This window comes from Triturus cristatus, chromosome 3_2 (genome assembly GCF_964204655.1).
Source record: "Triturus cristatus chromosome 3_2, aTriCri1.1, whole genome shotgun sequence".
Lineage (NCBI taxonomy): Eukaryota > Metazoa > Chordata > Amphibia > Caudata > Salamandridae > Triturus > Triturus cristatus.
In genome coordinates, this window is record NC_140584.1 from 165,213,953 (window position 1) to 165,240,601 (window position 26,649).

A 26,649-nucleotide genomic window follows, 5' to 3' on the forward strand; every position below is an offset into this window, starting at 1 on the left:
AGATGACATCTTGGGTCATATGATAGGGCTCTTCGCAGCTGTTTATTTGCCTCAGACCACTCGTGATCGAACCATCTGGGGTGATGTTTCACACGGAAAGTGGGTTTTGACAAGAGAGTTTTTATAGCTCACCAAAGTTTATTAAAGTCGTAGACAGCTTCAGGGAGTGGATCATGGGCTGATAAACATGAATTTATAAGATGCATGTTATCCTTTACCACTGTCTGAAACATATCGTTATTATCTATGCCCCTACATACTAATCTCAGGTTGTCAGTGGAGGGTATTAGATTCCTGGCCCCACATTCAGAAGTGAACATGGGCCGTGGGACTAAGCTCAGCCCTAATCTAATGGGGTTGTGTTCCCCTTGACACGTGGCAATAACTTACGCTTCCATTAAGTGATCAGCAAGGTGGGGGATATAAAAAAGAAGTCTATGGTAGAAGAACACTCCCTTCCTCTAATTGTTGGCACAGGGTGATTATTTACGTGTGTTGCGCCCTTCAATGTCCATGGCATTGGTGAGATTGTGCGTGCTCAAAAACGTAGCCAGCTCAACGCCCCTACGGCTAGTAGAGCTGGAATTATGAGACCCTGAACTATGTGGTCTATCTGTTAATTTCACATTGAAATCACCCCCCAGAAAGATTCCAGTAATTTTTGCTGATTCTTGCTGGGAATCAAGGTGAGAGAGGAAGTCCAAGAGCTTAATGAAATTCCCATTGGGGATGGAGTTAAAATCATTGTTATAAAAATTAATCAAATAAAAGGAGACTCTCCTTTTGTACAATAAAACTTGGAAATTATGACTATTAGTGGATAGAACCTTGATGCTGCCCCAGGTGGCAATAATAATCCTGATAAATAAGCCCCCCGAAGGGCGTCCAAATTTGGAACTGGGGGCTACGATATTATAGCAGCGGAACCCATTAATGTGTAACTCTCGAGTGACCCAGGTCTCTTGAAGCATAACAATGTCCTGATCCTTTATTAAACATAGCCAGTCCAGGTCACTAAGCCTCTGTTGAAGGCCACCTACGTTCCAGCTCAGAATGCTTAAATCTGTAGCGTTAGATGTGATTAGCTGAACATCTGACATATCAATGAGAGGGGAGGGTGCAAGGACCTTAGAATTTTCGAGGGGGTGAAGTCGGTGTTCCGATGGGGATATTTGTCAATCCTGCTTATCTAGATCTGACAAGGCCTGGAAACTATTGGATACAGGGATCGAAGTAAACGCGTGATCAGTGGGCCTAAATAATTGTTTATAAAAATAACCCAGGGGGAGTGCACAGATATTGGGACTTTGAGTAAATGTTTTCTCACAAAAGCTTAGTATGAAGCATACCAAGTGAGGCCTGTGGAAATTAATCACAATGCAGTCCCCATCGATGTTTTTGGGGGATTGACCAACCCACCCAACTCCGCGGACCATAAGGATCTCATTCATACAAGATGGTTGAAACATTTTGTTAGCCAATCCAGTGTCTTATTACTGAGATCAGCCCAAGACTCCCTCTGGTCCTCTAGTAGAGCGGGTACGCCCACCAAGACCAATACGTAAGGGGAGGTGCCTGGGGGTAAGCTCAAAACATCAGTATTGGGTCTCGGACATTTACTCCTCATACTATCTATTGTGTTCTGGTTTAGATCAGATTGTGTAGTGCCGGAAGCTAGACGTTCAGGCTGACTGCTGCATAAGCCCAAGGTTCTCGTGGTATGCTCCCAATGTGGGTCCTGTGAATTTCCCTGCTCGCTACTAAATTTCTGTGCAGGAAGTACTTTGGGTTTAGGACCAATAGTGCAGGGGTTGGCAGATGAAGACGCTTTGTGCATGATGGAACGTGGAATTGGCGGATTAGATCTCGAGTTAGCATCTACCAGCGTTGCAAATCCCACCCCTGCATTATCATCAGGTTTTGAGGTCTTGTTGGTTCCACAGCTGTTTAAAATGTCCATGGCAATAACCAGGCGTACTGTTTTTTCCCAAAGGGGGTTAAGATTCCTGTTGAGCACTTCTTTGAAATGGGCTAATGCCGTTTCCAAAATGGTCTCCACAGCGGTGGCTAGAACAACATCCCCTGTAGTATCTTCCATTGTTAGTGGAAAAACAGCATCGGTCTGACAGAGTTAGTTAGTGTTATTACATGGTTTGCTGCGTGGCTGACATGGTTAACAGATCTGGGACCTTTTGTGCTTTTAGGTTTTTGGGTGACGGCACCCCGCTTCCGTTTGGCTGTTGGTTCTCTCAGGTTAGTCCCGTCATGGGTTTTGCGACCCGTCCTCTGGTGATAATTCTGGGCCCATTAGAGGTTACCGTGGGTGATGCACTCGGGCTTACCAGGAGAGAATTCTGAGACAAGGTTGGCGGCGTAGAGGGCAGGCGCGATTGTGGCGTGCCACCCGAGTTGGAGATGCCTAATGATGAACGGCTCTGTAGTGTGCTGGGACCTAGAGAGAGTCGTCGTTGGTCATTTCTATATCATGGGTCAGCAATGATTCAGCCCTGACGACGAATGCATCTAGGGTCCCTGCTACTCCTTTGCACTTGCTCATAATAAAAATTGTGTGTAAGCGAGGCCAAGTTCAACGCAAATATGATCTGAAATCAGGAATATGAATATACACAACAGTACCTGGAGGCTGAGAGGAATGCTCTTGAGTAGGTGGCCAGATGTCAGAGGGGGGCCCAGCCCAGACTCTTCCGGGCTTTGCCCCGGCGCGGCCCCATCCTCGTTTAAAGCGCCTCCTGGTGCGTTTGATGATGACAGCGGTGTGCGCGCCGCTCAGGATTGCCAGAATTGCCTTGGGGCTGTGTTCGCATGGTTCCAACTGAACAGCCTCAAGTGCAATTCCGACAAATCGGAGGTACTCTTCTTCGGGTGCGATACGGAGCCTAGCTGGCAGGCCTGGTGGCCCATCGACATGTTCCCTCCGTCCGGCTCTTCTCCCATGGCTAAAAACTTGGGGGTTAAGATGGACAAGGGGCTGACGATGAAAGCCCAGATCTTGGGGGTAACCGGCACTTGCTTCGGCCTGTTAAAAATGCTGCGGAGGTTCTTGCCTCTCTTGTCCGAGGAGCATAGGAGGCTGACGGTGCAGGCTCTGATAGGCTCCAGGTTGGATTATGCCAACATTCTTTACCTGGGCCTGCCAGAGTATCTGCTACAAAGGCTTCAAGTTGCACAGAACGCGGCGGCCAGGGCCATCTTTGGCCTAAGTAGACGGGCCAGCGCTTCTGGGTTGTTGGTGACGTTACACTGGCTACCCATCCGCAAACGGATTGCCTTTAAGGCTCTGACCTTGGCCTACAAAGCGCTCCATGCTGTGGGAGCTAAACATCTCCAAAAGAGACTGACCTTTTACCATCCGACTCAATCGTTGAGGTCAGAATCTCTACTCTTGGCGGCTGTTCCGCGTGTGAAGAGGGCTCGCCTTGGGGGCCGCTCTTTCAGTCTGTTGGCCCCACAGATGTGGAATGCACTACCGCTCCCTTTGCGGGGGGCGTCTACTCTCCTTGATTTTAGAAGAGGTCTCAAAACCTGGCTGTTTTCCCAATAGGTCTGCCAGTAGTTTTGCTTTCTTTTTGTTTATCTTTTAACCTTTTTTAGCTGTGTTGTGTTATTCTGAAACCTGTTCCCCTTACCTAAAAGCGCCGGGACACTCTTTTTGAGTAACCGTTGCGCTATACAAAAGAATAAATAACATAACATAACATAACAGGCAGCAGGGAAGTCAAGTCCCAACCTTTTGTCACCTGGTGAGACCGGGATTCACTTATGCGGGTCTCTTGCCCTCTTCACAGGGCCGGGATCCGCTTGTGTAGCGATGCCAGGAAATGCCGAAGATTACAGTTTAGAGCTGCACTCACTTATTTGAAGGTGCTTTTAAATGTGATAATGAAGAAAATGGCATATTGCTGAAATAAGATATGTACCTATGGTCACACAATTTGGGTATACAGGAAAGCCAGGATGAATCTCAGGTTTTCTGGTTTCACTTTGTACAAATCAGCCTTTAAATGGGTATCTAGTTGTCTCCCCTTTTTAACCTCAAAATAATGCTTTCTTTTCAACTCTTCCCATAATTTCCACATTGATTATCAAGGGCCGTCTCCTTCCCTCATGCCAACTTGTTTATCCCAGTTTGTATTGATAGGTAACAGTTGAATACCTCAGATTTTTAGCATTATTGTTGGTTTTGTTGCTACCAGTATCTTAGAATGCTCTAGGACTTTATTTTTATGCACAAAAGCATTGGAGTAGCCAGTGTGGCATGGGCCCTAGTTAGGGTGACCAACAGTGTTCCCTCTAAGGTGCGAGCATGTGCACGCGCGCACTCTAACTTCCCCGAGCGCGCAATCTGCATTGTAAAGCGCACACACCTAACAATTCACGCAATAGAGCGTTTTGCAGCTGCTTTAAATAACATGAGGTGCATTGTAAAATGGTCACTTGCGTGTTGGTATCTCACAGGAAGAAGCAGAGTTAATAGAGTGTGGAGAAGGAGTTGAGGTGAGGGGAGGGCTGCGGAGGGTCACAACTCACAAGCAGGACTGGCCGTAATCGTTTCAGTGTGCCGGCGAGAGGTGTGAGGAAGATGGGAGGAGGGCAGGGGTGTTAAGTATGACTCTGAAGTACATTAAGAGTTGGTCTCAAGCTGCGCACATGCCACTCGTTTAATAAGTTTAGCTGAACTTGACGGTGGCTACAGGGATATAGAGGCAGGAGTGGAGTCTCTAATTAGTGTACTTTTTCACTGGCAAGCATCAATTGGCATTTTTGGAAGGCCTGGTAATAATGTGCTCTGTGCGTTGTTCCTGTTTATGACGGGACAGCTGAGGTTTGTGGATAAAGATCAGCCTGATAGTTCTTAGTATATCAGTGCACAGACCTCTTTTACGAGCTGAGCCCTGAAATGCTTGCCATTAATCATGCTGCAAACATCACCTAAAATAACATAAAGCCTCTTCAAAATAAAAATATGCACCTTTCTCTAACACGCTAAAGCTTTGGCATTAATATGTCACATTAGTATATAAGTGCACAACACTGATTAAAAGTACGTTTTTAAAAATAGAACCAGTCTTTCCCTTCTCCTGTAGCAATGCCATTTGTGAACCGAGGAAAAAAGTTGTTGTGTGCACCCTGTATGTGGCCCACATTCTTGTATAGCGAGCAACATCATTATAGTCTCGTGTATATGGCCAAACAGCTAGGGTGGTCGACCTCGAATCTGGGGAACTGGGTGAGTCTCGGCAGTGACGCTCAACATCCTGTGATTCTGGGCAAATCACTTAATATCCCTGTGCCTAACAAAAATGAATGTGTCAGTCTGTAAAGCAACGGGTGCTCATGTAAAGCACTCGGATACCTTTGGGTCGAGTTTGCACTATATAAAATTCCGCCCCAAAAAGTCTAACAATATATTTGTATGCCTCTTATGCTGAACTCACCTATTTAAACCATGGTATTTTGCTGAAATAAACTATTTGCCTAAGGCCACAAAATTTGATTATGTGAGAAATCCAGGATCAATCCCAGGTTTTCTAGTTTCACTTTGTACAAATCAGCCACTAATGGGTGTTTGAACAGTGAAATGCGGCAATAATCAGCATTCTGTGGGCCCCTCTTGCCCTGTGCCCCGGTGTCATTGCACCTGCTACACATCTGCACAACACTAATTGCAGCATTTTCTTTTAGAGACACCAGCTCACTCTTTCCGTGTAGTGGACATGCACTGATGTCAATACCAGGGAAGTAGCTACCATTGGTGCAGCAGATGCAGTGGCACCGGGGACCATTAAACCATGTAAAGTTCTGTATTTTCCTATCCCAACAAGAGTCAGAATTGCCATTTTCCTTGCTTGCTCCAGAGCCCATAGCGTCATTTCTATGCTTCTGGCTACCTGGTGCTTCCAAAATATGCATGAACCTTAGCTACGTGACACTGCTAGCAAAGATGGAGGACTGTATTTTTTGATAGGAAAGTGGATTTGCTCAGGACCTCACACAAATAGCAATAACATTATTACGTGTAACTGCAACACCACTGTCTGACCAGGTGTGAAAGCTTTTCCTGTCTCTTCTTGGATCTTGGATCATGCAGACTTCCCGTCAACTTGAAATAAAGCTTTCCATTTGTTTCATTTACAAACACAGTTTGCCTTTATAAAAGTAGAAGTAATAATAATCACTGCACAGTGCATACAACAATAAATCCATGTTTTGGAAATGCACATCACACAGATTCTTACATCAACAGTCGCTCCATTATCAGCCCATTTTACACAAATTATGCTGAGATGCATGTATGCTTCATGTATTATTTCATTGTGCATTACCTGAGGATGAGGTTTTACAAACATTGTCTATTTGCAATTTATTATGCACTATATGACAGTGCATACTGTGAACTGAGTTGCCACCATGTGTGCTTACTTGCGTAGAAACAGTGGGTGCGTGATTATGTTGGGACATGATTGAGAGCTTTGTAGTCTGGGTAGGACTAATTGAGGGCATCCATTGACTCTCTCCACGATATTGACCTCTGGGGTTCGGGATGTAAGGGACATGGACTACGGTGGATGCATTAGCTGGATATGAACGGATATTTTAATGAGACAGTGGCATGCCTGGGGGGGGGCTGGATGGGTGGTGGGAGTTTCTTTGGGTGTTGGGGGGAGGGGAGTGGGAGGGGAAGCGGGGCAGAGGGTGGCATTCACACGAGGGATCCTGTTGGAATGTTCATTATGTGGAGGTTCTCTGTGATATTTCCATAAAGCTAGGCACGGGGAGGGGAAGTGGAACGGTGGGAGGGTGCAACAGATGGGAGAAATTGATACTGAGTGAGGAAAGCAGACCTCATGACACTATTACACCATTTGATAATCTACTGGTCCCTCTGGGCTGTTTTTCTATGATGTCACCTTGAAAAACCAATACAAAATCTGTTTACAAAATGATTGAGAGCTTTGTAGTTAAGGCACATTGCAGTGCCTGTTTCTCACAGTGCCTGCCAGTGAGTTCTAAAGCTGTTCAGGCTACATGCACCTCCCATTCTGGCTCATGTACAAACCACAGAGAGTGATGGTCATATATATATATGTTAATTGTAAAAATTAGAAAAATGGATGGAAGACTTAAACAACTGTCCAAGTAAGACATCACCAAAGAGAAACAACACGTAGCACTTGCAGCAGGGAAAAGTTGCATCACAGAAGGACTAACACACAATGTGGGTTTATAAACCTGTTTAGCATGACAAATGCTAATGAAGAAACGTGAGTACATTCCTGTTTGGCCTAAAGTGGAAATCAGGGTAACTTATGCATGCATGGTCAGTTTCTTGGCGCACATAACCTTGGCTGCAATGCACAGAGACGTTACATTGCCGCACACAGAGGAAATAAATTAGAGGGAACATTGGTGACCAGGCGTCATGGATTTAGCGGGCAACCTTAATTTTTCACCAGCTGTTCCGGCAGATCTCTGCTAATTTTGCTGATGTCTTGGTTTTCCATGAGGGTTGACTCAAAACAATGGGATGCACCTTTATATGTATTCTGAAGCTGAACTAACTATCCGCTGTTAATGGGAAGCAATTTAATTAACAGATATGATACTGGCTTTAAAATTTTAATTTTATTTATTTCCTCATTGTCGCGATGTGTGTCTTTCTATGTTGATGAGTGCTGTCATTGTGCCCTTCTGTTGATGTAAAGTTGTAGTCCTTCTTCTATTTTTGCAATATGTCCTGGTTATTGGAGTTTCAATTCTGGTCGCCCTAGTGCAAGGAAGAAAATGGGCCCTTGGCTGCTGTTTGAATTGTGAAATACAGAAATAATCAGCGTTCAGTGAGCCCCTATGGCCCTGGTGTCACTGCACCTGCTGCACTAATGTAAGCTACGCATCTGCACAGTACTAATTGTAGCATTTTCTTTTAAAGGCACCAGCTCACTGTTTTCATGCAGTGTGCATGAGCTGATGCTATTTATTACCAGAGGAGTAGCTACCACTGGTGCAGCATGTTCAGTGGCACCAGGGAAAATTGAACCATGTAAATTCCTGCATTTTCTTTTTTATCCCATCAGCACTTAAAGGGGCCATTTTCCTTGCTTGCTACAGAGCCTATGGCATCATTGCTATGCTATTGGTTATTACCTGGCCTGGGAAGTGAGTCTCATCTATGTGTCGTAGCGAGTTGGAACTGTGGGTGTGTGATTATGATGGGCCATGATTGAGAGCTCTGTAGTAGTGCCAGTTTCTCACCCTGCCTGCCTGTCAGTAAAGCTATTCAGACTACATGCACCTCCAATGTTGGCCTCTCCAGGGCCGGACTGGCCGAAGGAGGCATTGGGTGTTTTCCCAGGAGGCTGGAAGGGTGGTGGGATGGTTTTGCCGTATTGGGGGCTGTTTTTAGTTACTGGGGCCAGTTTTGCAGCAGTGCCCTCAGTACCAAAATCAGCAGTTCTTCACACTTGAACCCACCCCGCCCCCTGACCGGTCCTACAAAATTGACAGGGCTGCTTTGGGTTCCCAGTCTGGCAGTTGGCCTCTCTACAAACCACAGAGAGTGATGGTCATATATTTTTGAAAATTGAAACTGTTGACAAATGGGTGGAAGAGTTACACAACTTACCATGAAAGACCTCACCAAAGAGAAACAAAATGCAGTGCTTGCAGCAAGTGAGTGGGTGGTGTATGTGTCGGTTGTTTTGAAGTAAAGAGGAGGGGAAAGGAAGCATGTGCAGGATAGAGTGAAAAAATGGTGCACAAGAGGAAAGAGATGACATGAGATATGCATATGGAGGATTTCAGAAAGCTGTGGTGAGAAATGGGATTTAAGGGGCACATGCATCAAAATTGCAAATACCTAATTGCGAATTCCTGAGTTCGCAATTAGGTGATCGCAATTTACAATGCATGAAACTCAAAGAGTTCAGATTGCAATTCCTAGAGGGTCGCAAGTCGCTCTACCTCATCAATATTAATGAGGTAATTCACAATTTGGGACCCCCTAGGAATCACAAAAATCATGGGGATGGTGGCCTGCTGAGGTCAGCAGACCACCATATCCATGATTGCTTTTAAATAAAGCAAAAAAGTAAAATAAAGTTTTCTTTTCATTTTTTAAGACCAGGCAGTGGTCCCTGGGACCACTACCTGCTCTTAAAAATACTTCTACAACCATTGACAAAGGTAATTTGCGAATTAGTTACCACCTACTGGAAGTAGGTGATAATATGCAAATGTTTTGCGAACGCACCCATGGTCCCAAAACATTCATTCATACCGTTAGGATTTGGTATTTGGAAGGGACGCCCTAAACATGCCCCTTCCAAATACCGGATTGTTAACCCATTTTGCGGTTCGGTAACAGCTCACTGAATCGCAAATTGGGGTTTGCTGCATCTGGAAAGCATTTTTTGCCTTCGCAAACAGTCCGATTCTGTGAATTGGACCGTTTGCAAAGGAAAAAATGCTTGATGCATGTGCTCCTTAATGTCTAACAAACTTGGTGTGAAGGGAAGACATTTCAGTTCACATTATCTAACAAAATTATTGGTACTTATTTGTTTGATAAACTAAAAATGAACTGGCAAAGCCAATACGTCTGCCTTGTTTTAGGCGTAGGTCCATTGTTGTGTTATGCCTGGATGTAGTAACAGTAAAATAACAAAGCACGCAAATACAGGTTAGATTTGCTGTTGCATGAAGCACAGGATTCTGGGTCACACGTTTTCAGCCATACCTCTTGGAAAGGATGCTATGGTACACTTCTTTGGCCATGCCCCTTTTAGAAATTCTTCCCCAATTACAGTCCATTTAAAGTACTGCTGCACATGTGCAATACCGTGAGGACTCCCTCTGATTTGGCACTGCAGGGAATGGCACCATAGTGTTGTCTGTAGCCTCCACAAAGGGCTATACACATCTTCTCAACTCCATCGTATATACACATAGGGTCAGGGAGACAAGTTCAAACACTCCCTCTAGAGACTGATGGGGGGAAAGTACATTTGTGGTACACCACATAATCTATTGTTATGCTATGGTCTCTAAATCCTGGTGTGATTTTGAAGAATGGATCTTTGGGTTACAATTTGATGCTGAGTCTTCGGTGTAATTAAACAGTTAGGTGTCAGGTCTTAGGGTTGTGGCAATCTGCTGCCCAATTACAATAGTGTCAAAGTCTGGCATCCTCATTTTGCTGTGCTATCATCAATTGTACTACAAATACATTGAAATGCAACTTTTAACGAAATAACCTATTTTTAATTTGAAAGAGTCTTTGTTATATTTTTTGCATGGCACCTGCTGTATCATCTCATGTGAGATATTCTAAAGGATTGTATCTGGTTCAGCCCTCCCTATGAATTTCCTGCGCCATAGTGCTTTTTTTATTCCTACCCCACCCTCTCGCTTGTCTATCCATTCACCCTCCATGTTGCCTCCACGCCCTCCGTTCCTTATTGCCATGGAGGAGCAATACAAATGTGCTATAACACAGACGTTGCTGGCCTCTTCATACCTATGAACCATCCCCCATATTTGGTATATTCAGCTGTCTCATTTTCTAGGGGACTGTGGAGCATCGTTTAGTATCACATTCTGTATGCCTTACTGTAGGTCCTTTTTTTCTGCTGCTTCCCTTGACCTATATGTTATTTTGTAATGTGCCTTTTTTTGGGTTGAGCCTGCGACAGGAAGCACTAGCACATGAGTCTCGCTTGTGAGACACTGTTGTTAACAAACAGTGCTTGAAGCCCACCCGTTGCTTACCATTTGTTGGCTTGCATGGCACTCTTCTTTACAGCCTCTCAATTCATCAAGGCAGGCCTAACATAATTTCTGTTCCTCTCTGTGAAGCAGGGACCAAGCACTGATTGACTCAACTTAATCAGTGCCTGTCCGCTGTGCCCGACGTGATTGAGGTACTGTTTTGGTCTGTTTAACTTTTAGTGCCTTGCAAACAGAAGGCGTGTGACTGTTAAAAACGTGCCCAGCAGGACAAACAAAATTGCAAGATTAATTTTCTATAGTTAACTTTCTTTTATTTTGCCAAATTGTCTTTTCTCATGTAGCACTCATGTTTTCTTTTGCTTTTGGTTGTGGGCGCTGTTCTCAAAAGATGAGGATTATTTTATTGCTAAACAACATTGTTTCTTTCTAATGTTTAATTTCTGAAATGATGCTTTAACACATAATCCTGCAGTACACCCCAATCCATCCCCACTCCGAACTGCCCCAGTCCAATCCATGCCAATCCAATTCACCCCACACCAATCCGCTCCACTCAATCTAGTCCACCCCAGACCAATCCAATCCACCCCACTCCAATTCAAACCACTCACCCCAATCCAATCCACTTCAATCCGCCACATAACCCACCCATTCCAATCTGCCCCACTCCAATCTGCCCCACTCCAATCCAAAACAATCTGCCCCACTCGAATCCAAAACAGTCTGCCAACCCCAATCTGCCCCACTCCAATCCAAAACAATTGGTCCACTCCAATCCATCCCTCTCCAATCTTCCCCACTCCAGCCTGCCCAACTCCAATCTGCCCGCCCTCCAAAACAATTTGCCCCACTCCAGTTCGCTCCACTCCAGTCCAATCAACCCCACTCCACCCACACCAATCCAATCCACCACAATCCAATGTACCATACTCCCATCCAATCCACCTCACCTCAATACAATCAACCCCACCCTGTCCCCAATCCACCTCACTCCAATCCAATCCACCTCTCTCCAATCCAAAACAATCTGCCCTACACCAATCTGGCCCACTCAATCCAAAACAATCTGCCCCAATCACATCCAAAACGACCTGCCCCGCTCCAGTCAGCCCCACCCTTATCCAAAATAATCTGCCTCACTCCAATCCACCTCACCCAAATCCAGTCCAACCCACCCACTCCAATCCAACCCACCACACCCCAATTTATCCACCCCAATCCAGCCAAATCCAATCTACCCCACTCCAATCCACCACACACTACCCCACCCCAATATAATCCACATCAATCCACCCCAATCTAGTTCACCCCACTCCGATCTATCCCAATACAGTCCAAACCATGCAATCCACTCGACCTCACTCCAATCCAATATATCCCACTGCAGTCCAAACTACTCGACTCCACCCCATCCTACACCAGTCCAGTTCACCCTACTCCATTCCACTGCACTCCAGTCCACCCCACTCTAGTCCACCCCAATCCACTCCACCCCATTTCAATCTACCCCACTCCAATCTACCCCACTCCAATCTAATCCACTCCATTCCACCCCATTCTACTCCAATCCACCCCACTCTACCCAAATCCAACTCACTCCACTATAGTTCAGTTCTCCCCACTCAATCCAATCCATACAGCCCACCACACTCCAATCCAATCTACCCACTCCAGTGCAATCCAACCCCTCTAATCCACCTCACTTCAGTCCACCCCTCCGGTGCAATCCAATATCCATCCCCTCAACTACACACTAATTCACCCCAGTCCAAACCACCCTACTCTAATCCAATCCTCCTCACCCAAATCAAATCCACCACCCCAAACCAAACTAGTCTACCCCACTCCAATCCACCTCACCCCAATCCAACCCACACCACTCCAATTCACCCAGTCCACGTCACTCAATACAAACTACTCTACTCCAATCAACCCCACTACCACAACCTCCACCCTATTTCCCTACATTCAACGCCACTCTATTCACGCCACGCCACTCTACTGACACTGCACTCTACGACACTCTTCCACTGAACTCTACTCCCCTCTACGACATACTACTCCCCCACTCCACTTAATGACACTGCACTCCTCAAACCCAGTCATTGACACTCTGCTCCCTTCACTCAACTTTACGACACTGCACGCCACGCACTTTTAGTCATGCTGAACAGCAGCCACACTGGTGTACAACATGGCAACCCACAATGCCAATAGCTCTTGTATAGGTGAGACCTCTTGTATGGGTTTGTCAATGCTTGTTCTTACCCGTCACTGCTCCTTCCTGTTCACCATTCCTGCCCTTTCTTCTCCAGTTCCAGGTCCTCCTGCGGGCATCAAAGCGGTTCCTTCTTCGTCCAGCAGTGTGGTGGTCTCATGGCTGCCCCCCACCAAGCCCAACGGCATCATTCGCAAGTACACCATCTTCTGCTCCAGCCCGGGCTCCGGACAGCCGGTGAGTGGGGTACACGGGGCGGATCGGAGTTGGGGTCGGGGTGTTTGCAGGCGATTGGCCTCGCCCCTGGTACATTGTCTTGAATCTGAAGGTGACTCGCACCCAGTACTAAAGAGGGGTTGTCTCTGGCTGACTGTTCTGGATATAAAAGGGCCTTCCGCGTACTAAAGAGTGACTGCCCCCTGCGCTGTCCCTGTCTCACTGCCCGGACTCTGAAGGCTCTTTGCAGTGGGTACTAGAGAAGGGCCGCCCCAGGCGCGCTGTTCTGAATAGGACAGGTCAGGGCCTCGGCCTTAGAGTGAGTGTCCGCTGAATCTGAAGGTGCCTCGCACTGAGACCCAAAGAGTAACAGCCCCATTGGTGACCTTGCCTTCCTTGTTTGTGAACATCAAAGGGCCTCGCACTGACTGCTAGGCGGCGACAGTCCCCTGCGCGGTCATTAGCTCCAGTGGCCTCTCGCGCACTGCCCTGCGGCGCGCGGGATGCGCAGGGCGCAGCGGGAGGCCCACTTTATTCGCAGATTGCAGGCTCGCGCGCACCCCGCCCGTAGCTCGGACTGGTGCCGGCTCAAGGTCATGGATACCTATGGACTGATAGCGAACTGGCGTCTTGAGCACGAATCAGTCGCTGCTACTGGGAGCAAGTTGAACGCACCCTGGAGACTTTGTTTCGAACTGTGCCAGCCTTCCCTCCCCATCCCCACCGGTCTACTTACATGCTTCTCTCTCCCACCCCCTGCCTTCCCTCCGTCTATACAAGCAGTGGCTTAGCAAGCCAGGGTCTTCATGCAAGCAGGGGTGAAGGGCATGTATTTGTTTTTTTGTTTAAAAAGAAGCTGTAGTTAGGGTGCAACTTACCCTTCGTACCCCTGGGCTCTGGTGGGACTGCACCTGGTGCACTGTTCTTCAGTACGCCTGCGTTCAACCTTCTTTCCCTATTTAAACTTCATTTCTATACTCCTTCCTTGTTTTCTTTCCTATTCAGTATCTTCCATTACCCTTCGCAATGCTCCCTCCTGGTCAGTGTTACTCCATTTCCCTTCCCGACAGCTTTTTCTCATTGTCTTCCTTCTGTCCATTCTTACCGCCCTTCCGCCCCCTCACTCTTGTACGTCTCTCTTCAAGCTTGTCACTCCCCACTTGCTCCACTCCTCTTCTCTCTCCCATTCTTGCAGCCCCTTCCTTTCTTGCCCTCTCCCTCCTCATCCATTCTTTATCAAATCCTTTTCCTACTCTTCCCTTTCCTCATTCCTTCCTTCTTAGTTTACCTTTACTAATGAGTTCCTTCCCTAACAAATCTCAGACGCCACACTCACCACCCTCCCGTGGTCTCTTCATACTTGCTTTTCTTGATTCCTTATATATGCCTCCTTTCCCCAATTCCTTGGAGTTCTCCCCTTCCTTCTTTACTGCCCGTTTCTTCGCTACTATTTTTCCCTAAACCCCTCTCACTTCACTCTGTCCTTTCCTGCCTCTGTTCTATTCTGCTGTGTTTACTATTTTCTTCCTCCTTCCCTTCCCCTTTTTCACTATTATATTTTCTTTCCTGTGGTTTGTCTTCCTTCCTCTTCTTAATTCATTCTCTGTATCCGCCCGCCCCCTTGGTTTTCCCTCCTCTGTTCTCTGCTTGTGCTCTTCGCATTTCCCTGTTGCGTCTGTGCGCGCCAAGGTGCTGTCCTGACTGCCCGAGCCCCTAACGAAGCACTACACTGTCCAAATGCGTCACGTGAATGACTCCTTCCCACCCCTCCGAGGCGCTACGCTGTCACTGTCCCCTCCAGGCATGCCATGGGCTCTTTTCCTAGCCCTTTCATGTGAATGGCACCCCAACAGCACTATCGAGGCACTGTGAACTACTCTCCTCAGCCCTGTGCAGGCACTGTCAATTCGACTGACACTCCCCCACCCTCTATCAGACGCTGTCCTGTCCACGTGACTGCCTCGCGCCAGTTCTCTTCAGGGATTTAGTAACTTCCATCTGTGTCCTCATGTCAGAGGGACGTGTGAACCTAACGTGACTGACTGGCCCCGAGACTTGCTATTATTTTAGAAAGCACGCTCTGCCAGGAAGTATCTTTTTTTTCAGCCTCTCCCATGGCCTTCGCACTTTTTCTGTTGACCCGGTGCCCACTGGATTTGGAACATAAATGGCGTCAGCCTTAAAACCTGGTGTCGGTGGACATTAATAGTTAAAAAGCCTGGGGAGTGAGTGAGGATGCAGAAATGTATCAATTTGTTGTTCCGTTGTGAGGGAGGGTAGGAGGGATGGATGGATTGGAGGGGCGGGGGGAGGAGGGGAGTTACGCTTTGCAAATTGCAGCTTATCAGAAGCGCTGTCTCCAATCCATTTCCATACCTCAGCCTCCCGTCTCCATGGCAACATAATCTTTTCATCAAACCAAACTGGTAAAAACCCACTGGGAACTGATATTGTTTTCCTGGCGACTTGTCTGATCTGTCATAGGCAATAAAAAAAAGTATTCTCCACAGTGAGAGTCCCTCTGCTGAGGGCTGCCTCTGAACATCCAGCCAGTCTGTACCCCGGGGGAAGGGGCGTGAGGGTGGGTTGTAGGGTTATAGCATTGGAAAAGTGGCCCGCCAGTGTATGGGTCTGTTCTCTGAGGGCCAGCCATCCTTGAGTGCCTGTTTCTGTTCGACAGGGCCCTGTACTCCTAGTGGATTTGTTGCCTTAGATTTGTAACCCCTTAATGTATGGAGATTGGACTCCTTGCTGTTCTTCAAAGGTCTGTGATTGTCGGTGGCCTAACAAATTGACGCACCACACCCCTGCCCCAAACTCCCTTCAGAATGCGTGTAGAAGATCCTGAGACTCCCATATCTCCAGTGCTTAATTTGAGCCTGTGGTTGCCAGTGGACCCCACCGGCACTCTTGTTTGGGGACCTGCAGTTTTTTTGTTTCTTTAAAATCTTTATTAGGTTTATATAAACAGCAAGCCATAAAATAACCAAAGTAATAATACATAGTTTGAAAAAAACATGTAAAGCAAGTTAAAATACAATTGTAAGAGTACACGATAATCAGGTAATGTCACATCACCATATGGCAGGATTCTAGATGGGTTAAACGTTTCCTTTCACTGATAGCCTGGGTAACAAACAACACAACTGCATTACACAGTAGGATGTCATTCATTATGCACAAATACAAAAAAGCTGTTCCATAAGTATTAAATTGCAGTTTTACATTTATTTGGTTTTAAAAAAGGGTTTCCTTTGTTTGAAATAAAATTCCCAAACATTCCAAATTCCAGAGTGCAACGTTAACTGAGTTGACTCCCCACCACATGGACAAAGCAGCTTGTCCATACACCAGTACCATTCTCGGGAATGGAACCATATGGTGAACAATCCCTAAACCAAAACGAATCAGGATATGCCTCCGATATGTGTTTGTGATGGTATGCAGATAGAATGAAAAATTTCCTAGTAGAAATGAATGAACGTTTTTAATTTCTATTAAGGACATGTGGACGAGGATTATGCTCTACTTTCTTTATTTCTTTTCCAGCTGTCTTCAACAATAAACAAAAAAAACTATCTTTTCTATGATGCACAGAGAAAAGGTTAACACAGATCAGCCAATCAATAGTTCAGCAAGTCCATAAAGGTAGTAGTCCCCTAGATAGCGTCCTCTTTCTTGACTACGACAGGCTCCTTTCCACAATTTTCCATTATTCTGCTTTGAAACCATCCAAACCTGAAAGAATCCAGAAAAAAGAATGAATCTGAACCTTACTGTCCAGGGCAGTATAAATCTGATAGTTATACAGAACCAAACGTGAGGTAAGTACAAAACTGATACAATTATACAGAACCAAAACATGCAGTAGCTATAAGGTTCCTTATGAGAAACATGCAAAAGTGAAATAGGAAGTAGTATCCGATAAGAAGAAATAAACCAATACTTGTGCCATACGAAAATCTGGAATCGTGCTGCCACAGAGGACCCGATCACTTACATACATCTGTGTTAGGAAAAGAAGATCTCCGGAACCATGGGCAGGAATTATCCTTCCCTCTGTCCTCAACAGAATTGAAACTTTCCTTCATGTCTACTAGGATATTTTTCAGTCTATGTCAGGACCAGAGGCGGGGATTATGTTTGTTCAAAGCATGTCAACCACCAACGACACCATATGAATGACTGGCTTCTGGCTTAAAACTGAATCTGTTGAAAATGGAGTCAGAAGACCAGTCTGCTGCATTGATAATGCCTTCAAGATGAGCCCCTAGAGAAAAGGCCCTAGAGGTCATTGCACCTCTAACAGAGTGAGTACCAAATTACAAGATGCCAATCAATCAATCAATCAAGGAATTTATATCGCGCACTACTCACCCGGAAGGGTCTCAAGGCGCTTGGGGGAGGGGGTCTGCTACTGCTCGAACAGCCAGGTCTTGAGCTGTTTCCTGAAGGCGAGGTGGTCCTGGGTCAGCCGCAGGTGGACGGGCAGGGAGTTCCATGTCTTAGCCGCCAGGTAGGAGAAGGATCTTCCTCCGGCGGTGGCTCTCTGGATGCGAGGGACGACGGCGAGGGCGAGGTACGCGGATCGTAGCTGTCGGGTGGGCGTGTAGAAGGTCAGGCGGTCGTTGAGGTACCTTGGGCCCAGGTCGTGGAGGGATTTGTGTGCGTGGGTGAGGAGCCTGAACGTGATCCTCTTGTTGACAGGGAGCCAGTGCAGGTCTCTTAGGTGGCTCGAGATGTGGCTGCGTCGGGGGGCGTCCAGGATGAGACGGGCGGAGGCGTTCTGGATACGCTGAAGTCTTTTCTGAAGCTTGGCTGTTGTACCGGCGTAGAGGGTGTTTCCGTAGTCTAGTCTGCTGGTGACGAGGGCCTGGGTGACAGTCTTCCTGGTCTCAGTCGGGATCCATCTGAAGATCTTGCGGAGCATGCGGAGGTTGTGGAAGCAAGATGAGGAGACGGCGTTGACTTGTCTGGTCATTGAAAGGGAGGAGTCCAGGATGACGCCCAAGTTGCGTGCGTGGTCCGTTGGCTTGGGTGCGGTGCCCAGGGCCGGGGGCCACCAGGAGTCGTCCCATGCAGAGGGCGATGGTCCCAGGATGAGGACTTCTGTCTTGTCCGTGTTCAACTTCAGGCGGCTGATGTTCATCCATTCGGCGACATCTTTCATCCCTTCGTGTAGGTCGGCTTTGGCGGTGTCGGGGTCTCTGGTCAGGGAGAGAATCAGCTGGGTGTCATCGGCGTAGGAGATGATGTTGAGGTTGTGTTGGCGTGCGATGGCAGCGAGGGGTTTCATGTAGATGTTGAAGAGAGTGGGGCTGAGCGATGATCCTTGCGGGACGCCGCAGATGACTTCGGTGGCCTCAGAGCGGAACGGAGGGAGGCGTACTCTCTGTGTTCTGCCGGAGAGGTATGAGATGATCCATTCCAGAGCAATCCCCTGGATGCCGGTGTCGTTGAGGCGTTGGACTAGGGTGCGGTGGCAGACAGTGTCAAATGCTGCGGAGAGGTCAAGGAGGATGAGTGCCGCTGTTTCACCTTTGTCGAGCAGGGCTCGGATGTCGTCGGTGGCTGCGATGAGGGCGGTCTCTGTGCTGTGGTTGGCTCTGAATCCGGATTGCGATGGGTCGAGGGATCCGTTCGTCTCGAGGAAGGCGGCCAGCTGCTTGTTGACGACCTTCTCGATGACTTTGGCAGGGAAAGGAAGGAGCGAGATAGGGCGGAAGTTCTTGAGGTCGGTCGGGTCCGCAGTTGGTTTCTTCAGTAGTGCGCTGAGCTCGGCGTGCTTCCAGCTCTCTGGGAAGGTGGCTGTGTCGAAGGAGGCGTTGATGATGTCCCGGAGGTGGGGTGCGATGGTAGAGGCGGCTTTGTTGAAGACATGGTGGGGGCATGGGTCGGTCGGAGATCCGGAGTGGATGGTGTTCATCATGCGTGTCGTGTCTTCGAGGGTCACTTTGGTCCATGTCTGGAGGATAGCGGCGGGGTGCGTAGGTTCGGTCGATGGGTGCGGGGGTGGAGCGCCGAAACTGCTGTGGATGTCGGCGATCTTGCGGTGGAAGTACGAGGCGAGGGAGTCGCAGAGGTCCTGCGAGGGAGTGATGTCGTTGTTGCTGGTGCTGGGGTTGGAGAACTCCTTGACGATGTTGAAGAGCTCCTTGCTGTCATGGGCGTTCTTGTCCAGTCGTTCCTTCAAAGATTTCTTCTTGGTGGTGCGGATGAGCTGGTGATGTCTGCGGGTGGCGAGTTTGAGGGCGGTCATGTTGTCGGTGGTCTTGTCGAGGAGCCAGGCCTTCTCGAGGGTGCGGCAGGCCTTCTTGGAGTCCTTGAGTTCGTCGGTGAACCAAGGGGCCTTCTTGCTTCTGGGCCTGGTGAGTGGGTTCTTCAGTGGGGCGAGGTCGTTGGCACAGGAGGTCAGCCATTGCGTGAGGTCGAGAGCTGCTGTGTTAGGGTCCGTTGTCCTGACCGGTGGGTTCTGGCTGAGGGAGGTGGTTAGCTGATCGACGGTGATCTTGCTCCAGTTTCTGTGGGGAACCTGCTTCGGGTGGTGGTGGACCGTGTTCTTCTTGAAGCTGAAGTGGACGCAGCTGTGGTCAGTCCAGTGGAGTCCGGTGCAGTGGCTGAAGGTGATGTGCTTGCTGGATGAGAAGAGGGGGTCGAGCGTGTGGCCGGCGTAGTGGGTGGGGGTGTTGACCAGTTGCTGGAGTCCGAGGTTGGCGAGGTTGTCCAGCAGGGTGGTCGTGTTGCGGTCGTTGTTGTTCTCCAGGTGGAAGTTGAGGTCTCCGAGGAGGATGTAGTCGGTGGAGGGGAGGGCGTGAGGGCTGATGAAGTCCGTGATGTCTTCGCAGAACTGTGCGCGTGGTCCCGGGGGTCTGTAGATGAGGGTGCCTCTGAGGGTAGTCTTGGGGTCGGTGTGGATCTGGAAGTGCAGGTATTCGGCGGTGTTGAATGCGTCGGTGGAGTCAGTCGAGATGCGAATGGTGCTTTTGTGAACGATGGCGATGCCCCCTCCGGTCTGGTTGTTGCGATCCCTCCTGATGATCTTGTAGCCGTCCGGGATGGCTATGGCGATGTCGGGGGCTGAGGAGTCGTTCATCCAGGTTTCCACCGATGCCAATGCCCCCTTCTTGCATTACCCAGTGGATCCAACTAGCTATGGTTGGAGGAGTGACCACTTTGAAAGGTTTCCTGAGAGATATTAACAGTTGACGTTCACTTGGTGGATGGAGTTTCTCCGTCATGCTTTCATAAGCCTTGAGGCAATGGACCACACAATAATTTAAGAGTTTTGTCAAAAGCAGGATAATACACCATTTGGAGTTAGACTTTGTAGGCCGGGAAATGTGGATGGTGAAATGGAGTAAAAACCCTTCCTGAGATGTCCAAAGCTCACACGGCAAATACTCCTCTACATGGCATAAGGCACAGAAGCATGGCAAGTGTCGCCGACAATTCCTTGGACGACAAATATTTGTTTGGTTGCCAAGAACAAAAAAGGTGTAAAACCTTATTAACATCCAATAAGGTGAAATACCAGTATAGCAAGCCTATGCACACGCTCATGTTAATTACAACTTCTAGTGAGACGTTTGTTAAACCTCAATGGAAATTCAATGGACACATATATCACAAAAATGAGATTAACCTGTGTAGTTGTAATTTTCTTGTTCCTTTAATCCAAAAATTGCCCAGCCAACATGTGTTTCGTCGTTGGGGATGTACCCTTTGACTTCTTCAGGACTGAAAAGATGTATAATGGAACATAATATATCATGGAATCCTGACATTTATCAACACAATATGATGTGTTGACCACATATCTTACACCAAGTAGTGGAAACCCTGACTTTCAGTAAGTGCATGCAAAATTCACATTACACCAGTAATCAGTGTGGTGAGATAACATAGTCCTATATACAAGTAACAAGATTTCAGTGGTACCTATAGAAGGTACAGGGCTAACAGTTTTTTAAAACCCTTACTACATCGGGTGACAATAATTATTGTTGAATACAGTGACATTGCTGGATAACACTTGTAAGAGACCGTCATGACGGTGAAAAAATAGAAGACCTAGAGGAGAAGAGGATCACAACATATTCAATTTGGAGAGAAGACAGCAAAAGTTTGAGTGGGGTCTAATATTTATCCCAGTACAGTGGCTGAGAGTGAGGAGTGTATACCCTCACCATTTGTGATTCATGCATAAAACTTGGTGATCATGCAATGGTGCGGCGGGGAGTACCCTACCTTTCTGGCAAGAGCAAACAGTAAAAACACTCTTAAGGATACAGGTAAATTAAATCACAAATGAGATGATCCACAATATTAGTGAGACAGTGAGAGAGAGTATCTCACCTCTCCGCCGGTTGTGGAGGAAGTGCCAAACTAATCCCTCTCAAAAACTTACAGACCAAAGGTTGTTCACCCACTGGGGCCCCTTTTATGGGAGTGGAACCAGCAGAGATGGCTGACCTGTAAGAGTTCAAAGTACGATGCACCAATCCTTGGGAAGCAAACGATGCCTGGAAACTCATGATAGCGAGCACTTCACACCCCATGGGATCCGGATCATTTCAAAGACACCAACCAACCCTTCTGGCCCATGCAGACCTGTAATGTTTGTTTGTTCCGTCTCCCCATGCAGCTGGCAGTAATGTCTCAGTTTTCTGTGAAAGGCCAGGCAGTCTCCAGCATTGCCTGAAATCCGCTAGGCTATAAGAGGTATGCAACCTTGGAGGACTAATGGGTGGTGATTACCCAGGGATCCCAAAGGAGATCCAGATCGAGGGGTAGAAGGATTGGAGAATCCCAGGAAAGTTCCAGAAGAACCGAAAACCATACTTGAGACCTCCAGTAGAGAATGAACAAGATCACCTTTGCCTCCTGTCTGTGGACCTGCACTGAGAGCCTCATAATCATGGCGAATGGTGGGAAGGCGTAGCCTGTCTCCAGATACCAGTCTTGAAGAAATGCATCCATTGTTGTTGCCAGAGGGTCTGGTTTCCAACTGAAATACCTGGTAAGTTGATGGTCTAGGCATGAAGCAAAAAGATCCGAAGAGAGAGGGCTCCAAAGGGCGTTCAGCCTCTGGAAAATCAAGGGGTTCAGTTGCCACAGACTCAGATCCGACCATGCCCTGGAGCACCAATCCACTATTATATAGGACACCACGGGAAGATACTCTGCTGTCACTGAGACATTGTGAGTTAGGCAAAATGTCCAAAACTCCTTGGCTAGGTCCGCCAAGACTTTGGACTTGTAACCCCCGAGATTGTTATGTATTGTTCCACTGACAAGTTGTCCATCTTGAGGAGGTCACTGCAGTTGATCCTGTCCTTTGTCCAACACCTTATTGCATATTACCCCGCCATCAGCTCTGAGCAATTGATGTGGAGTTGCTGTTTGCCCGCAGAACATTTTCCTCCTGTAAAGGAGTCCCCGCAGAGAGCTCCCTAACCGGATTTGCTGGCATCGGATTCTATAACTGTATCCATATATGCACCACATATGGCTTGCCCATTCCATGCCTCCATGTGGTCCAGTGACCATCTAATTTCCACCTTCACCTCTTCTGTAAATGAGTATTAAAGGCCCCTTTGGAGGTGAAAAGTTTTGCGGCGCTAGAGGGCTCCGTAATGGAGAGGGCCATGAAAGATTGCTTGTATAGAGGATGACAGAAGACCTACCACCCTGGCTACTTGCCATAGAAATGTTGTGGGTCTGGCCAATGTTCTCCTCAAATCTCGGCAAATCTTGGTTAATTTCCGAGAGGGGAGGCAAAAGCTTTTTGCCACCGAATCTATGACAAATCCGAGGAAGGCCATCTGCTTGGCCGGAACCAAAAGAGATTATTGCTAGTTGACTACGAATCCTAAACTCTGAGGTAGGTCCACTGCCACCTGTAACTGTTCTACCAGCCGTGATGACCATTGGTCCAAAAGAAAGTGATGGTTCAGATCGATTATGAATCGAAAGCCTTGAGGCCTGAGAGTTTCCACCACCGGTTTGAGAACTTTGGTGAAGCACCAGGGACCTGAGGACAGTCCAAAAGGGAGCGTTGTGAACTCGCATACCTGATCTCTCCATCTGAACTTGAGGAATCTGTGGTGTGGAGGAAAATGGAGACAGCCAGATATACGTCCTTCAAATCCAAGCATACCATCCAGTCATCGAAACAAAGGAGATAGCGCAGGAGATTGATACCTTCCTTCTTGAAATGATGGGAAACAAGCCACCCTTTGAATTCCCTTAGGTTGATCATCGGACGTTGTCCCCATCTGTCTTTTTCACCAAAGAGATGTTGCTGAGGAACCTCCGGGACTGGAAGCAGGTTTGGAAAATTGCCCCTTTTTTGCATCAGATCTGTCACTTCTTGATCTATTAGGGAAGCCTGAACTTCTGCAAAAACCAGCATACGAGGGCAAGATTCTTGAATCCGGTCCCGTAAAATTCTATATGAAAACACTGATGGTCTGTAGAATCTATGCATCGGAAGTAATCCTAACCCAATTGTGCATGAATAGTGCTAACTGGCCTCCCACATTTTGCTGAGGAAAGGGAAACTCGCACCTGTTTAGGCCTGGAACTGCCCTTTGAAGGTGCCTCTGGAACCATGGCTGTGGTGACCTCTTCGCGTTTGGAAGAACTCTTCATGTTTGGACTGGTCTTGTGGCTTCTTGAAGCCTCCAGGAGGGCCTTGGGTGTAAAAGTGGCCGGCCAAGGACCCTCAGCCATGGCAGGACACCAACAATAATTCTGGGATGAAAGATTTTCTTAATGGAAGCTTGCGCCTTGTTTAAGGAGGTGAACGTGGCTGCACATTTTCCCAGCTCCTTAATGAAAGGCTGCCTGAAGAGCCCTCCTTGTGCTACCACTCCTGCCTCTGAGGATGCCAGATCCCCCAGTTTAGGGTTAAGGAAAAACGCCTCTCTGTTGACAGGGTGCGGTTTGCGTTTCCTAAGAAAACTACAGCATGCTGTGTTCAGCCCAAAATCATCTCTGGGTAAAGAGGGGTACCAGAGGCCTTGGCCTACTCTGCCAAATCTAATATTTTAGTGATAGGCCCACAGACATCCAGACGTGTGTCCTGGCAGGTCTTCCAGGATCTAGCTGTGCCTTTCTTTGGATCCCTAATATATTTTTGCAGGAAAGTGTCCGTGTGCAAATCTATCTCTGCGGTCGCCGCCACCTTTACCGAGAGGGGAGAGGAGGGGAGGGGGTATTCCCTCCTAAGGCACGACCTGAATTCTTTTTCTAAGTAATTTCTAAGGCATCCTCCCACAAACTTAAAGACTTTACTGGAAGGGTCCCACTCCGCCAAGCAGGGGTGCAGAAGGTCCTCCAGAACCAACATGTCAGAGGAGTCCTCTGTGTCGTTTAAAGGCCCTGCGGGAGCCAGAGCCAGTGAGTGGCGTCAGGGCTGGGAGGGACCGGTTGCGACATTAGACTCACCATGGGAGTCACCCTCTTCTGCATCCATCCAGCCAGTGAGAGGGAGGGATGGTCGGCCATGTCCGCCAAGGCATCTGACTTGCCCCAAGCTGGATGAGTGAGGAAAGCCTTTTTGAGCCACTCAAATGCACCCAAATCCATGCTGGGGTCATTTTGCATTAAAGAGTGTGTTTGGGGGTCTGAGCAGGCATATACCATCTCCATGTGGTGGTGCTCGAAGGGCCCCATGGCCGCCGCCACCGCCTGGTGGGTGGAGGCATCCAGTGCCTCGCAGAATTCATCATGAGGGAGGACCTGTAAGGACTCCTCCTCTGTAGAGACTTCCTCCATGGTGCCACTAAAGCCTATGGTTTGTCCAGTAGGAGCAGGTGTACCTGCTGCACACGTCTTGGCAGCTCCAAAGGCTGTGATCTAAATATATGCAGCTATATTTAAGAAGCCTAAGGCTTTATTTTCGGCACCTGCAACAGTTTTAAAGTTTGGTCACGCTAAGCACAAAAGAAACAAGCATTGGCATAGCCAATAGGTCTCGCCTTTGGGACCTTATAAGTGTTTAGCCATGCAACAGTTGCGTAACTAAATACTTATAAGGTCCCAAAAACGAGACCTATTGGCTATGCCAAGCGGCCTTGCGGCCGCGAAAGTGAAAGTGATCGCGATTGCGATCGTCATCAACATCAAAGTGGCCTTGCGGCCGCGAAAGTGAGAGTAATTGCGGTAAAACGCGGCGCGCGCGCCCGCGCACATGCACTGTAGCTCTAGGCTGGCCTGGTAGCACTTTTTGGAGCCCTCTCAATAAGTCTCGCCAGACCAGCGCATGCGCTGGGTCAGGCGAGACCTAAAAACAAGCTTCCGACCTGGGGCTGACTCACCCTACTGTCACCGGGTGTCACGGCACCCGGGCCCTTGCAACTTAACAGCTAAGTGGTGTGGGGGAGGGGCGCTGAGAGAGCCCTGAGTTGATGCGTTGGAAGCGCTGAATAGAGTTATGCACAGGGGCTACAGATCTGCATACATGCAGGCGTCAGGCTGTTTTTACCAATATAGACCCATTTAGAATGGACGTCTAGGCTTCCAGGTGGCCCAGGCAGGTACGGGCTCTGAGGGGGCACGAACTTGTCTGATCCAGTGAAACTGATGACAGCGCGCCCCTCGCGGAGCAACGAGACACGCACTAACTCATTATGCCCTCTATTAGATCCCAGCGTTACCACACACACGTGGCCTAAGACTTCAAATAGCAACTCGAGTGGAGTGATAAAGAAGGTTCCCGCAGCCTGTGAAAAACAAGGGTACGATCGCCACGGGACAGTAGCAACACAATCTGAATAAAAACAATAACTATGCCATAATCAGGCGCAATGAAAAAAGGTGACTTTACTGCTGGGAGCAGGAAAGGAAAGAGGAATCTATTCAGGGGACTCCTACCTTTGTGGACATCCTGGACTATTGATTGGTTGATCTGTGTTAATCTTTTGCCTGTGCATCATGGGAAAGATAGTTTTTTTCGTTTATTTTTGAAGACTGTTGGTAAGGAAATAAAGAAATTAGAGCATAATCCTCGCCTCTGGTCCTGACATAGAATTGAATCCCCTCCTTCTTAAAAAAATATACATAGCTCTTGACCATAGTCTTGCCTAAGCCTTTTAAAGCTCTATCTAATGCTACTAAACAGAATTTTCAATTCCTTCTTTGAAAAACAGGCAGCGTCCTCAGAGGAGTCTAAATAATTACTTTTCTTGTAGCTGATCTCACTCAAGGAGTCTTGAATATTTAAAAAATCAATGGGTTTTTAAAAACCTGATCTAAAGCAAGACTGTCTTTAAGAATGGCCTTAGTAAATGAGGTCTCGGTTTTAGTCCAAATCATGTAACAAAAATGGAACGGTTTTATTTATAAAAAATCCTTGACATAAGCTAATCCAGCCTCTTTATGGATGATAGACTCCAGGATCAATTGAGGGACTGCAAGCAATCGTTTTAAAAATGGGTTTTCTTGTCTTTGTAAAAGTGTGGTAT

At 47.6% G+C, this 26,649-nt stretch overlaps 1 protein-coding gene across 4 annotated transcripts in view; it reads left to right on the forward strand.

Annotated features, from left to right (window-relative positions):
- The window catches only part of DSCAML1 (DS cell adhesion molecule like 1), a 504,760-nt gene that overhangs the window by 396,718 nt on the left and 81,393 nt on the right, over positions 1–26,649 (forward strand). For all 4 annotated transcript variants that reach the window (XM_085647435.1, XM_085647434.1, XM_085647436.1 and 1 more), the window contains exon 20: positions 13,062–13,201. In XM_085647435.1, coding sequence (XP_085503561.1) covers positions 13,062–13,201 — 140 coding nt within the window. The remainder of the gene's footprint in view (positions 1–13,061; positions 13,202–26,649) is intronic.